We start from the raw sequence: 15,361 nt of genomic DNA, 5'->3' as shown, positions 1-15,361 counted from the left end.
TACATATATATATATATATAATCTGGTCATATGCTTTGTATGTATAATGTTAAACTAAAAAGTAACAACAGCTGTGAGATGGGAGTCATTGTTTTCTAAGTCTCAAGCCTTTATGCAGCCTTTCACCAAATCAAATGTCATGTTATATGTAAACAGAGTTACTCTAGTAAGTTTGTTGAATCTGAAGTGTAAAGACGACAGCCGGACCGTGGAGAGATATACACAATATATTTTGGATTCGTTGTCAGCCAAAGCCTGAAGCGATGCTGTACGTGTCTCCAATTGATTGCACGACTTTCCTCTTCAGATCCAGAGATATGGAGAAGATCAATGTCGCCCATCTGGACGAGCCACTCGCCTGCCTGTGTGCCGGGGAGGCGTTCAAACAAACTCCGATGACTCCGCCCTGGGGGTCACCAATGCACAAACGACGGCAAAGAGGAGATAGGTGTTGAGATTAGGACCGAGTTTGCTGTGAAAACAGCGATAAATCTTAAAGCTTTCAGTTTGTTTGCCGGCTGCCAGGTGGGCTGAGGGAGGGTACACTGTCTTTGTTTGACTCAGAACAGTTAATGCTCCTATTAAAGCAATTAGCTTTATGGCTTGTTTGCACACACAATAAACGGTTTCACACTGTTGCTAATATTTCATCCTCATTTTCGCATTAAATGGATCCCTTTGCCCAGACAGGCAAAGAGCCTGGTGTTTGTGAGTCAGAATCTTTAAACACAGCTTCAGGTCAACTTCAAATCCTCTTGAGCCTATAACGAAGTCGGATTTATATTTTGTTTTTTTGCAGATAACACTTGGCAGAAAGAACGTGTTTCAGAGACAAGCCTCTGGCTTTCTGACTATTTGGCTTTCAAATTTCCGCATTAGCGTGAGAAAGTGCAAAAAACTATTTTCTTGCTCCCATGATCGTTATTAATAAAAGATTATAGCAGGTTATTTTTTCTTGATGAAGAGTTGTGCATATTGTTGACACTTGGATAAGTGGGGCAGCAGCAATACAGGTCAGCACAAGCTGGTCATTATGTCACACTGTGAAGACGCAGGGTTTATTATTTACCCACACTGTTAATACAAGCCTATTTGATGCCTGCAAGCGGGACGGAGTTGAATCCTCCATGGATTATGTACATATTTATCCCTTTTGAGCACCCTCTGCTCCTCTGCATTGTCCCGGCCTTCGACCCTGCTGTGAGGGGAAGAATCGCGGGAAGTTCATGCTTCAATTTCAAACGCGTTTACATCGCCACGATGCTGGATGCAAATGTTGTGTTTTTTTTGCTACAAAAATGCCCGACCTACTCAAGTCTCCCAGGATACTTGAAAGCAACTAAAGCCACAGAATCACCTCCCTTCATTGTGAAACAAACAAAGGTTTTGCTGCACAATAGCATCATGATCAAAAGGAGCAATTTCTCTGATTTAAAGCCATCGGTAAATCTCTTATTTCCTTTATTTGGATGAAAAGATTGAAAGCACTCGCCTGTCCACTAAATGTAAGGCTACAGAAAGTAGACGGTTAGCTTAGCATAAATACTTATAAATATTGTATACATTGTCTGTTTAATCAGTACAAATATACATGAAGGGCTAAAGTGATTATGGTCTAAACGAGGCGGTTGTGTGCCAGACTACTGCATTTCTTGGCTGGGAGCAGTGACTTCCTGTTGTCTTGTCTGGCAGATAAAACCACAACCTGTTGTTTTCACACTTTTCTGTACCGTTTAAACAAACCAGATATGCGTTGCTGAGATTGCTTTAGCAGAGCTACGGCTAGCTGTTTCTCCTTTGTGCTAAGCTAGCTTTGTGCTAAGCACATTTTTTGTACGGATTAAACAAACCAGATATAACGTGTAAATAAGAGTGCTTTAGCAGTGGTGGTAGATGGATTTTGTTACGTTTAAATAGAGCTACGGCTAGCTGTTTTACCTTCGTGTCCAGTCTTTGCGCTAAACTACGCAATTTTTTGTACGGATTAAAAAAAACTAGATATAATGTTAATATAATGTAAAAAGTTCTTTAGCGGTGCTAGTAAATGGATTTTGTTACGTTCGAAGAGAGCTACAGCTAGCTGTTTCCTATTTGTTTCCAGTCAGTGCTAAGCTAACTTTGTGCTGAGCCATGCTTTTTTTTGTATAGTTGAAACAAAAAAGATGCGTGTAAATAAGAGTGCTTTAGCAGTGCTAGTAGAGGGATTTTGTTATGTTCAAATAGAGCTGCGGCTAGCTGTTTTCCATCTTTGTGGTAAGCTAAGCTAACTTTGTGCTAAGCTAAGCACTTTTTGTAATGGTCTAATCAAGCTAAGGTAGCCAGCTGCTTTTATCAGTCTTCCTATCCAACTCTCCAAAAGAAAATGGATCAGTATTTTCCCCAAAACACTGAGCTATTGCCCGTGAGAGACGTGCTCAGGTGCACTGAGGCGTGGAGAGAAATGAACAGGAGCTTTGGAACATTTCTCTCGCAGTGTTCAGGATGTAAACAGCATGTGCCAAACTTGGCAGAGATGTCCTTAAAGAGAGTTTGATGGTGTAACCCGGGCGCAGAATAGGTGCAGCCCACGGCAGATAAGCACGAAAAACAAATGTCCTGATGAAGCTGGGCAAATAGAGAGCAGAGCACCGTACAGCATGTACTGGTGTCAAGAAGAGATGGATGAATATGATTGCCCCCTGTGAAACCATTGTTGTCTGCTGAGAGCAAAGGGATTTGAACTCAGAATATTTTTTTAGTTACAATTGCTGGACAGGAGGCCAACAGTAATCAGGAGTTTTTGGCATTACAGCTTGACTGATTTAAATAATACTCCTCTGCCTCCCCTCCTCACCGCTGCACGAATGGCTTACTGACTCATAACCTGCTGCTTCGTCTGCTTTGATCCGAACTACTCCCATTATGTAAATATATAGTGTGGAACTAAAGTTACATTCATACTGTGCAAGATGGGCGAAAGGTTCACGTCCATTTTGAGAGATGGGATGATGTCTGTGGGATCTGTTTCACCGTCCTCCACCCTCTCTATATCTGTACACCTTGGTTTCAATGGGGGGGGGGGGCACTTTCAATGACAAACAAGAGAAGATTTGCAGTAACTGGACCCGCTGCACTCTTTGGGAGAATGCTTCAGATAAAAAACACTGAAGTCTTCACCTTGTGGGAATGTAGAAGTTGCCCAAGTGCTCTCGTCCAGGCTTCCAGAGTACAGGCGTATTAGTCCCGCTCCATTCACACAACACCAATGACGGAGACATGTCATTTCTCGCCGAGGTTTGCCTTATTATTACTCACTGGCCCTGGAACAGACCGTTTCTCTCCCGTTATTGCCATACAGTGAAGCACGGGTGTTTGTTTTGGTGCTCAGTGGGGGTTACAAAGTGAGACTTTGTCTGTTGGTGCCAGAGGTGCAGAAAATGTATCAAACTTTCAACTGGACGCGTCAAAACGTTTTTGTCAGAAGTGACGTACAGATGTATTTAATGACACAAAACTGTCAACATTTTACTACATCAAAAATGCATCTGAAGTAGTGACATTTCTAGAGCTGCAACAATTAGCCAATGAATCGACAGAAAATTAATTAGCAGCTTTTCTGATGACCGATTAGGTAATCTTTCAAGAACAAATTCTGAGGTTTGAGGCTCTCAAAAATGAGAGAATTTGTTGCTGTATCTCTTCTTACAATACCGTGTGATGAATATTTAGGTAGTTTGGGACTGTTGGTCAGACAAAACATTTGATCGGTTCACACTGGGCTCTGAAACATTGATTTCTGACGTTGCACAAAAAACACAAAATCAGGAAAATAATAAGCAGATTAATCAATAGTGAAAATTAGTATTTGTGACTCCTAGAGATGTTATTTTTCATCAACTATTTTTATGTGGCACTAGGATTACTCTGTGAAACACCCTACAACACGAATAAGTAAAATAATAAGTATTATTGTGAACGGTTTGAGGGTGACAGCAATATCTTCTTCTCACAAAGCAAAGATAAAACATTGTTCTTCTCGTCATCATTAAATGACTGTCAAACGTTCTCTTTTCTTCTAAAGACGTATCAAGGAAACTCAAGTTAGGTCACTACCGACGACTTAAAGAAAGTCTTTTGAAGTAGGAACATTTTGACAGAACTTGTTTATCTAAGGTGAAGCTCTGTTTAGTCTTAGGCAACACTACCCACGAGACACTACGCGCAGGTTTTCTGAGAAAGAAAACACACACACCGTAAAATCACATGTCTTTTTGTTACTTCAGTATTAAATATCTGTGTAACATTATGCAATCTTCTAAAATTACACGTAGCTCAGGTGCTAATATAAACAACGAGGGGAACAAGTGCTGCAGGTCAAAACAAGACGTTTCATGCTAATTAAGCAGTAGTACTCGCCCGCGCGCACTGATGCCTACCTTTATGCTGCAGCATATCGTCTTTGATTTCTTCATGGCTTTGGAGGAAAGTACGTCCATTAGTTCAGCTCTCGTCCTCGCGCGCTCCACTGAGCTCGAGCCTCTCGGGTTGTGTGTGTCAGAGGTTGTCTTTGTTTCCCCCACCCGCCGGTGAGCTGAACTCCTTTTTTTTTTTTTTTGTGACTGTCGGTGATGTAATTGGACTCAGCCCACAGCTCCACGCGTAAATGTTTTGAAAGTTGTGAAAGTGAGAACAGACAGTCCCCGCGCGTTGATTGGCCGAGTCACTCACGCACGCACGCACGAAGGTGTGCCACACTCACCTGCAGAGAGCGTGAACCCAACAATTAAAAAAAAAAAGAAGACTATAGACTGAGATTCAGGGAACATTTACGGTCATTGTTAATAAGGAGTGTTACCATCATTTCAGCTAAACCCGGGCTTTGTTCTCCAGCGGCGGCAGCAACAGGCTTAATGCTTCATTAAGTGAGGTATGCAGCACTGGAGCTAATGAGAAAGGCCTACTGACGGACCTCTGCTCATGAATGAGTGTCAGTGTAGCAGCTACACTGTAGCTCCCGGAGGCGTTTTATTTCACCACACGTTCAACTAAGTGGCAACGTAGTCCAGGGGAGTTCATTTTTTACTCATCTTGCAATGAACTAAAAGATGACACAAAACTTTTAGAAATCCACAAAAAGCTAGGCTAAACCTGTTTAAACTGCTAAGAATACAGTTGTCACGACTATGGAATCTTCATTTATTTATTCATTCACGTTTGTCCGCTTTAAAGGGCCAGTGTGTAGGATTTGAAGGCACCTTATATATTCTAAGAAAAAGGAAACTATTCTTATTTTCAGGGGATTTTTACACAAAAGTAAACACTTATTAATATTTTATTCAATTTTCTGCCAATAGATCCCCCTAAATGCTACACAGTTACTTTAAATTTATATATATTTAGTCAAACACTTCTGGAATCATGCAATACGCCTTTTTTTTCAGAGCAGGCATTTCAACTGGTCACAGCAGAAAAAGCACAGGTGTTCCTCACAACATTAATCACGGCTTTGTTGTATACAAATACACTGTGACAGTGTCAGTGAGCCGACATGCACAATACCATGACCCTGAAGCAGCTAAATGGAATTCAGGACCAACTACCCCCCCCCGCCATATATACACTTCCATAACCTCACAGACTGGATGAGAGATTGTGTTGTTTGGTCTGGTGTTTCCTCTCAGTTCCTAAAACAAGACGTTTCCACTGAACATCTGACGCGCTCTCTCAAGGCCCGGGCATTGGCCTGCTGTTAACCGTCGGTTTGTCTGAACATTATCTATGCACGCTTACTGCACTTGACGCAGGCAGTGAACAGTCACCCGTCATGAGTCACGGTCATAAATCACCTCGATATACAGAAAACATCAGAGCGAAATTAATCGAGTGATTGAGAGCGAACGTGATAATTGAGCTCAACCATTAGGATCATACTTGTAATAAAAACTGCTGTTGTGAGACATCCCCATACATTATTAAGGATCATAGCAGCTCTGTGATGTATTATGCACGTGACTACAATACAATGTTGATATGGGTTTTACAGAAAGCGTTGCCCGTGAATTAAAGACAGGGTTGGTAATCTTTAAAAAAAAAAAACATTTGTAGTTGTAGTATTTGTTGAAAGTCTCTTCTGCATCCTGAGAGCAATCAATGGATTAAATGCTCTGACAAAAAAAAAGCCCGTCCAATGATTTCACTCAGCCCAAATGTAATAATCGGATTTTTCTTTAGGATCTTTTTTTTTTTTTTTTACATCTACCGTACTTTTGGTAGTTTCTCAAGATTGCCTACCATAGCTTTAACCCCCCAAACATTAAGGACAATATTAGTGTGTCCAAGTGACATTATGGTTCAACCAATCGAAAGGTGAGAACAAGAGGCGTCCCTTTTCAGAGTTGTATCACGATTAAATTACATGCGAGTAGACAAAATAAAATAAATAGCAGTGTCAAAATGTCAGAACGGCAATAACATAATAATAATAATAATATTTTTTTTTTATACGATGCTACAAGTATGAACAGGGGCCTGTTCTTCTAAATGGCAGGTTTACAGTTATCTGGATACGTGTGTCTTAACTAAATTCAGAAAACCCCGTCAAACGTTGGGATGTAACTCTGCAGACTTTAGATTACTCAGTAAAGCCCACGCTGTGGTGACACAACAGTCTGGTGACAACAACGTCCACTTACTCAACACGTCCTGTGGCTGCATTGCATTACTGTCTATTATGACTGCTGCTGGTGAGGAAACGGTAGGACGGTGCAGAGCTGTGACACTGTGACCGATGACAGGATGTTGTCTTCACACCACTGACGTTTAGCTGGTTATCCAAAGAAATGGCAACACTGCACCACCACAAAAAAAAAAACTAAAAATAGAGGCACGAAATTGAGAGAATGTGTGAGTGAAACACCATAAAATGTGAAAAAAAGTGAACAAATTTATAAGGTTGACATTGAAACCCACACAGAATAAAAGTAACAAATATTGTCCATCGCTGGTTTTAATTTAAACAAAACAAAAATATATATATATATATATTTTTAAAAATGTCCAAAAGTGATTTTGAGGTGGATTTTCCCTCCCAACGTTTTGCAGCAGACCCGCTGCAGAATGCCTGCTACAAATACATTGGTTGCATGTAAGAGCGAGGACTTAAAGGATTCTGCACAAATTACATTTTGCTAAACTTTCCATGACAACAGCGAGAAGAATCGCAGCGTTTCATATGACATCAACTTCAGCCAAAAGCTGAAGAAGCTAAACAAAGGCAGCTTGATTGGAAACTGAGAAAAAGAAGAAACCATAACATTGTTCTTACATTACATGCATGTGGGTGCTGATTTCTGGTAACACAGCTACTTGAGTATCAACACTTGGCTCCTTTGTTTCTAACAGCGGGAAGGTTGAACAGCAAAAGGCATCCCTGTGGTTTGAAGCTTTGCAGGCAAAACAGAAGAACATTCTCGTACCAAAACACTCGGCTTCAACTGCGGCTTTCGTGGTACAAAACAAACATCAGGTATCAGGTGTTCTCCCTAAAACAAAGACGAGAGCCGTTGTGCTCAGCGAGCGACACCGAGGTGGAGGAAAAAATTAAATTAAATTAAGTAGACGTTCTATATTTAAAAGATCCCATTTAATTTGTGGATATGAAATCGGGAAGCAGTTTAACAACCTTAATTCAACATGCAGTGACCATAAAGACATCGCAAAGATGTTAGAGGTGTGAGGATACGATTAGACCAAGCTGGTCGGCAGCTTTTATGTGTTCACAGTGATTATTTGTGTTCTAGTTACTCACCATAAAGTCATAAAAAAAACAAATCATGTGAAGGGCTGTGTTCTGACGCAGAACAATCAAGCTTATAAAATAGAGACGTAATAATAGATCTGTTTGGGGGTTGTGATAAAAATGTACAAAAGAGGAAGAAGGTGGTGGCTTTTCAAATAACAACGGTGTCCAAAATTCAGTCCGGATGTTGTTAGAAAAGAAAAAGTAGCTTTGCTCTTGTCCAAGCTGTGGCGTCCATACGTCTGATCCACGGAGTCATCCAGATGAAACCGTGAACGAACCACAGAGGCCTCTCGTACCGAGTGGAGCAGCGTGTTCGACAGTGTGGTTACACGACAGAAGCCCTCGAGTCTACTTTGGTACCTAAATCATTCCGCTTCCTCTCAGCCACATCACATCTACAACTGACGCTGCTTCACTAAGTTACAAAACTGTAGAAAATACTGTGTTTGAAACCAGGTTGTCAGAGGCTTCAATTGTTCTTTAATAAAAAAAAAAAAAGAAAAAAAAAAAAAAAAAAAAAAGAAAAAAAAAAGGTGTCCGCTGGCGCGTAAATGTCCGGGAATGCAAGGAAAGAGCACCATGTTTGCCATTTCTAGACGCTTTCGAAGCAGACGAAACAATATTCAATAAAGAATCCTTTTACTTTGCTATGCTGTAAAAAGGGAATTCAACTATATAAAAACTCCAAAAAAGAACTGTACAGAATAAAATCATCAGGACTTAAGTCTGCTCGTTCGTCTGATAAGGCACGTTTTCATACACGTGTTCCTTATGAATAGCGTCCACCGGCCTTCAGTGTTGAAGTCCTTCGCTTGTCTTCACACGTAAGCACCCAACGCCGCGTGGAACTCTGTGAGACACTGAACCAGCTGCTGGAACTTGGGCCTCTCCTCCGGGTCCAGGGCCCAGCAGCACGCCATCACCGCGAACCTGCAACACAGAGGGATCAAATGTCTGTCCACCAGCAACTTCAGGGTCACGCTGGCCCTTCTGGATGCATTGTAGGTAAAGAAAATGAAAATAAAGAAAACGGAGCCAGATGAGGGGGGTAATATTTTCAGAAATAACTCAACTTACAAGAAAAAATGTAGACAGTGGAAGACGTTACAATGTTTTTGTTTTGAGTTTGTTCTGGTATTATTAACCCCGTAATAAATATATATGTATGTGTATTTCTTTTACATGCAATGACTAGTTGTGTGTGTGTGAGACAGGATGCAGTGGGAGAGAGAGTGAGGGTGATGTAGAGCTGCTGTCAAACTGAAACAGGAGCTGCCTGTCCAGCGCTGATACAAACGAGGGAGAAGTAATCATTTTATTAATCAACGCATTCCCCTAAAACATATATTTTGCCACCTCTAATAATTTGGGAAAGAAAGCTGTCACCTCACCACCATTGTATTTAGAAGGAAACCGTGTGCAGCGGTCCAACAGATTTCAGACGATTGTTGACCGATGCCTTTGTGGATATTTAAAACTTCCCGTGGGATTTCCAGCACACGTGTGTTTTTTGGTGGGTTAAAAAGAATTTACAAAGCATATACTGTATGATGGATTTAGTGTCTCTGAAGCTCAGACATGAACGGATACTATTCCTTAATTATTAAAAAAAAGATGATTGGTTGACCACACTAAAATATAATAAAAAGTTAAGTGTATAATTAAATGACGCATCCCGATTTGAGACAAAAGGTTTTAATGTTGGGAAAAGCAAGTGAGGACGGTGGAAAGAGATGGCAGGGCTGTGAATCACATGAGCATAATCATGAAAATAAAAGGCTGTATTTTGAACCGAGTGTTCTGTTGAAATTTGTGAAAAAAATATTGATTAAAATGTGAAAATGAAAGATAATAACGTCTTCATAAAGTTCAGGCTGCCAGTGTTTTTTCAGAGTTGCGAGGTCGTTGATAAGCTTAAGGTTTAGCAACTCTACATTTCTATCTGATTGGCCTGCTGTGACACGCTTCATAAACTTACATCACGCGTTTATGTCGATGACAAGGATGAGCCAGAGTTCAGGCATGTCACAAAATGATTAACTGCTTATTAGTACATTTAATGAACATGATTTGGAGATAGGCCAATCTATCCATCAGTGTTTTCAGACTCCCTTTGGTTGAAACTTTAGAAGATGATACTTCTGTTTTGATAAAATGGATTTTTAGGTTCATTGTGTGTTTGTTTTAACATGCCTTGTAAAGGTTTATCGACTGCTGTTTCTCAAAGTCAATACCTGACCATATCTGTTTTTGTTGATCCTTGATTACTTCCTTTTTCTATTAATAATATTGTTTTTGCTCTTTTTATTTCTCCGTTTGATATTTATTTTAATTATCGTGCAAAAAATAAGTTGATCTCACGTACATCTGATTATGACTGCAACTAATGCCGACTTTCATTCTTGATTAATCAGCAGATTATTTTCTCAACTCTCGTTTCGTCTCTCTAAAATAAAATGTGGTGTTTGCTCTGTGAGTCAACGTACAGTTCATCTGGGCAGTTGATTGGTTGTGCTATTCGGTACCCATCCTTCAGGTAGGCCGACATCTCGAAAGGGTCGATGTCCACGTAGGGGGTCTGACCCAGAGTCATCAGCTCCCACAGCGTCACTCCGAAGGCCCACTGCAGAAAAAACACAACAGGCGCTGTTGATTAAAGCGCTGAGCATTCATTTTCTAAACAGCCGTTTGTCTTTTTAATGCGTCTTCATCACACCAGATGAACACGACCGCTTTCTATTCAGAGTGTGGAAAGCCAGCGGTGCAGTTAAATACAAAAAAATGTTCCGTGGGAACAATGCAAGGAAATTATGTAAAAAACATTTAATATGGAATGTGAATCATTGCAGCAAGTGTTTTGTTGAGCGGCTGAACGTAAACAGTCGGGTGGCCGTTGTGTTTAGGAAGGCCGAGGGTTCAAGGGCCCCGTGTCAGCGAGGGCCCCGCCCTGTGTGTGTTGTTGAGCGGACCCTTCGGGAGGAAACAAGGAAGAGAGGTGTTCCCATATCCGTGTTACTCTTACTATTGACCCGTGTCTGAGGTCACTGTTCAAACTAAAGAGTTCACGGAAGGTGATGACGCAGCATTTATTTGGTGAAGTGTGCTGCAGGAATGAGTCCCAAAACCCCGTAAATGAGTCAGCATTTTTGCACTTTGGGTTCCCTCGTATCAAAATCATTTTCTTCTTTGTAAATGTGTTTTTGGTAATATTAAGGTCTGTGGTTAACACAAGCTGAAGAGATTTTAACGTTTTGTTCTACAACATAACGTAAATACCCCTCTCACGAATTTAGAAGCTTTTGTGTGTCTTGAAAAAAGGCAGTTGCTAACAAGTGGCTAATTAAGACTACAAAACATCATCACTCATGTGATCAGGGTGTAGTTTGTTTACAGCCTAACGTTAGTTTTCTACTCCCGGCGATTGCTTTCACACTTAAAAAAAAGTCATAAAAGTGGTGATCTTTTGTGGAGATTATCTTGCTGAACCAATCGTGTCATAAAGTTATGTTTCTCACAGAACTTATTTTTTTTTGCAATTATCCAAAATGCGATGGAAAAATCCCATTTTCTTTTTGTGGTTGGCCTACAAAAATAGTCACACTCATCCCTGCAGCACTCTATTTCAGGACTCGGCTAATCGTTATCTGAAATAAAACCAACCTGACCGTGACTTTTGAACACAATACAACACAGAGCAGGTTTCTGTTGTGTTAGTGTGTCTTAACCTTTAGCGCGGTGACACCGAACCTTTAAAAGGAAGTGAAGGGAGTGATTGAGGACGCGGGGCGCAGTGATGGGTGGGCTTCTTAGGGAGGAAAAAAACATGATGTACATTAACCCACCCTGTTTCCAACACCGGTGCCCAGGCCACTGCCAACATTCCCTACAAGGGCTAAACATGCCAATAAGTCACTCGAGTAGTGACCACAGACATCAGGCTACGGGTCACTGATGTGCGTAACTCTGGCATGTGTGACGCTCGGATGATGCTACACAGCTCCAAGTACTTGTCTGGACTTCCCCTAACGTTTAGTTGGTTGGTAATGCTCTGTTGACTGTAAGACAAATTCCATGTATGCAAAAGCATACATGGCCAATAAAGCCGATTCTGGTAAGAGGAATTCAGAGGGGTGGGGGCATGTCTGGCTGATATCTGAGTCGTCTCTCTAAGGATCTGTCGGGCTTCCCGACTGTCTCCGCCGCGCCCGCTCCGCTATTCTGAGACAGGAAAGAGACACATGGTGCTCAACACCTCCCTTCCTGAGTCCAGGTGGAAAGTTTGTGGCAAATTTGAAGACATTTCCTCCCGGCGTTTCTGAGGTATCGTTTTCACGAGAGGATGCGGAGGCAAAAGAACTCCTGAGAGGCATGGAAAGGTTTTTACAGTGGATACACTGTCCTCAGATCCTCCATCTATTGGACGGTTGTTGTTGCAAGTCAACTGCTTATCAAGCAGCTCTTACCACGTCACTCGCACTGGAGAAGTCGTTGTTGACCAAGCTTTCCAGGGCCATCCAGCGGACGGGCCTGTTCTCATTATCCCCCAGACAGTGGTAATCCATGGGAAATAGGTCTCGGGCAAGGGCATTGTCTGTTATCTTCACCTGCATGTTGTCGTCAATGCTGTGGGGGGTGGGCGAGACGAGAGCGACACAAATGTTGTAAGTAATTACATTACTACCAAATCAATTGAAAGAAGAAATGAGGGCGAATGCCAGGGACACTTACACACAGTTCCTGGCAGCGAGGTCTTTGTGTATGACCTCCCTGCGAGCCAGGTAGCTCATTCCACATGCGATCTGGATGGCCATGTAAACCAAGTCTTGTTGAGAGACCGCCTGTGTGAGTGAGAGTGAGAGTGAGAGAGAGAGAGTGAGAGAGTGAGAGGCAATGTGCAGTTGAGAAGCAGACAGGAAAAACACAACAAAGGGAGGGAGTGGGGACAGGAGAACACAGATGGCCTGACTTTGCTGTGGTGAAATTGGTCTTCTGTGTCAAATTATTCTCATTTCCTTTGACTCGGGGCAAAGTTGGGAGTAACATCACAAAGACTATTTCAGACTTTAAATGCAAGAGTAAGGCTGAAAAGGCACTGCCGAGGTGCCCTTGAGCAAGGATTTGACCCCCACCAACTGGCCCTCGGGACGCTGTGTAGTAGCTTCCCACTGTTCATAATACTCGGCTGGGTTAAAGGTTACTGTGTACAATAAATAAAAGTTGATTTACATTTTTACATTTAATGCCATCTAGCATATGTTAGCATGATAAACTTAGATTGTTTTTACTTCGATGATGAACATGTTAGCGTTGTCATTGTGAGCATATTTGCATGCTGACCGTGCACTCAGGAAGAGCGCCCGGCTTTGAAGCTAAATTTGACATCGTGGCCAAACCCTGTAATCACAACTTCCAGCTCCTCATTGCATCGCGTCACGTGCCCAAAAAGACTTTTGCCAATAGACTTACATTGAGAAAAAGATGCCTGTAACTCAGCGGAGATTTTCTGTTGAAGTTAATCAACTTTCCAGTACGAACACTTCTGTTGCCCTTATCCTGGAAGTTGTAAAATACACCAATAGCCGAATAGCCGAGCAGTTGGGAGGCGGAGTTAAAGTAAACGCTAGTGCGGTTACTGTATGCGCTTCATGGATGAGGAAGCAGTGTGGAAGATCCAGGTAATTCTATTCCAAGGAAGGCTAACGTTTTTGGGCCTCATGCGCCTTCATGGGCAACTTTCATACGAACAACATCTTCTCTTTATACAACCATGCTGCTGAGGTCAATGCTTCACTGTGCTCAAGTACAGCCTCACAGAACGGCTTACGTGGCTGCAGACTCTTATTTTTTGGTTCGCGGTACAAAAGCTAGAGATGATGCGTGTTGAAATGTAAAATTACATCATTGACACTGCTGAACTGTGTATAGAATAGAAATATACTTTATTCATCCCCAAGGGGAAATTTGTCAAACAGACAGAGAGTAAATTTGATTTAAATGACAAAGAAAATCCCTTACTGAGAGGTTTGAGTGGGAGTCCGACATTAAATAAAGTTTGTTTTGTGTTTCGTTTGTGACCCGGTCGGTATGTTGAAAACAACTTGCTCATTTCGCAGCTAAACAGTTCAATAAAGTGTTTTCAGAATTTTGCAAATGCCTAAAGGAGCACTAAAAGAAACCAGGGGGACCAGATTTTTTTTTTTTTTTTTTTTTTTTTTTTTTTTCACAAATTTTTTTTTTTTTTTTTTTTTTTTTTTTTTTTTTCACACACACATTATCTGTATATATTTTTGTATTCGATCCAATTCACTCCACCGCACAATCCCTGGCTCGGACACACACGGGGGATTTTTTTAAGGCCGTTTAATCTTATCTGGCAGTGGACAGTGTGATACAACTTAAATTAATGAATCCCACAAACACAGGAAAACAAAGTCTTGGCAATCAGTGGACGGAGAAAATAACATTTTATGTCAACAACCTCGAGTAAAACTGAGACGTGGTACCCGTCCGGATCTCTGTATCCACCCTGCAGACAGTTGGTTCGTCAGCGGAAAAAGTACAAACTGTGAAAAGGGTCAACACCTATTTTTCTTTTCTTCTCCTCCTCCTCCTCAGTGCTTTACCTCCCAAACCAGATGTTCCCCTTCCCCTCAGTGCTGTATCTCCCATGCACTGATGCACCTCTGATTTATAGGTCGATGTCTATTGCAACAGCGCAACTTAACGACTATGTCTTTGTCTCCTACAACTGCCAAAAGTACTTAGTGAGATTGCAGAGAACGAAGGTGCTGATGTGTGTTACCTGAAACTGTACAAAGCCGTTTTTCATGAATGCAAATGTATGGCAAGCTTCGTCTTGTGATTGCAGAGTGTTTGCTACATCTGTATTTTGCAGCTGATTGATTGAATTTGTGCTGTGGCTTTGCCAAGCACATCTAAGACTCCCCGGGGTTAACGTGTACAAAAGCCCGATTGTCTACACATAATGCAAAAAAATCTCTGCCTTGAGCACCGGCTTCATGACTATATCAACAGTCCTAATAACAGGGTAAACAGTAGTTACTGGTTGGTGTGAACTTTGTGTTGATTGCTGCAAACGCACAAAACGTTCTTTCAGGTGCGACTCTTGGATCGAATCAGACTTTTCTTCCAATTTGGGGGATTCACTTTTACAGCTTAATAAAAGTCTCGGTGCAATGCCATACACGGCTTACATTTGAGGCGTTTATCTTAATGGTTTCATAAGTGTTTTTTGTTTTTGTGAATATGCATGCTTACCTGTGGGTTGTTGGCCTCGGCGAGCTTGCATTGCCGCAGGAACAGCTTGAGATTCCCCCAAGCCATGAAAGGCAACAGCACCATGGGCCTCTCACCATCCTCCGTGCACACGTTACTTATGGGCAACAGGTTTCTGAGTGCAGACAGACAGACCGACTGAGGAACAGGAACTGCGTGTAACACGGCTGCACATACTGTTCAGGTACATGTGTACATCAAAGGGATTCTTGGAAGATGGAAGTGCATGTTAGCGCGCGTGTGTGTGTGTGTGTGTGTGTGTGTGTGTGTGTGTGTGTGTGTGTG

At 41.7% G+C, this 15,361-nt stretch overlaps 2 protein-coding genes across 4 annotated transcripts in view; both read right to left on the bottom strand.

Annotated features, from left to right (window-relative positions):
* slco2a1 (solute carrier organic anion transporter family, member 2A1) overlaps window positions 1–5,315 on the bottom strand; it is a 33,661-nt gene extending 28,346 nt beyond the window's left edge. Inside the window, exon 1 of the mRNA XM_031872895.1 lies at window positions 4,416–5,315. Within this exon, the coding sequence (XP_031728755.1) occupies window positions 4,416–4,475 (60 nt within the window). The 5' untranslated portion in view covers window positions 4,476–5,315. The remainder of the gene's footprint in view (window positions 1–4,415) is intronic.
* Window positions 5,316–7,959: 2,644 nt separating this feature from the next.
* ryk (receptor like tyrosine kinase) overlaps window positions 7,960–15,361 on the bottom strand; it is a 42,214-nt gene continuing 34,812 nt past the window's right edge. For all 3 annotated transcript variants that reach the window (XM_031872891.1, XM_031872894.1, XM_031872893.1), the window contains 5 exons: window positions 15,059–15,191; window positions 12,509–12,618; window positions 12,244–12,403; window positions 10,267–10,403; window positions 7,960–8,710 (listed from right to left, as the gene is read on the bottom strand). In XM_031872891.1, the coding sequence (XP_031728751.1) occupies window positions 8,599–8,710; window positions 10,267–10,403; window positions 12,244–12,403; window positions 12,509–12,618; window positions 15,059–15,191 (652 nt within the window). In that variant the 3' untranslated portion in view covers window positions 7,960–8,598. The remainder of the gene's footprint in view (window positions 8,711–10,266; window positions 10,404–12,243; window positions 12,404–12,508; window positions 12,619–15,058; window positions 15,192–15,361) is intronic.

The sequence above is a fragment of the Anarrhichthys ocellatus genome, unplaced genomic scaffold (assembly GCF_004355925.1).
Source record: "Anarrhichthys ocellatus isolate YVR2014 unplaced genomic scaffold, GSC_Weel_1.0 scaffold67, whole genome shotgun sequence".
NCBI lineage: Eukaryota > Metazoa > Chordata > Actinopteri > Perciformes > Anarhichadidae > Anarrhichthys > Anarrhichthys ocellatus.
Note: the sequence above shows the minus strand (reverse complement) of the source record. Positions and strands in the feature narration are given on the sequence as shown.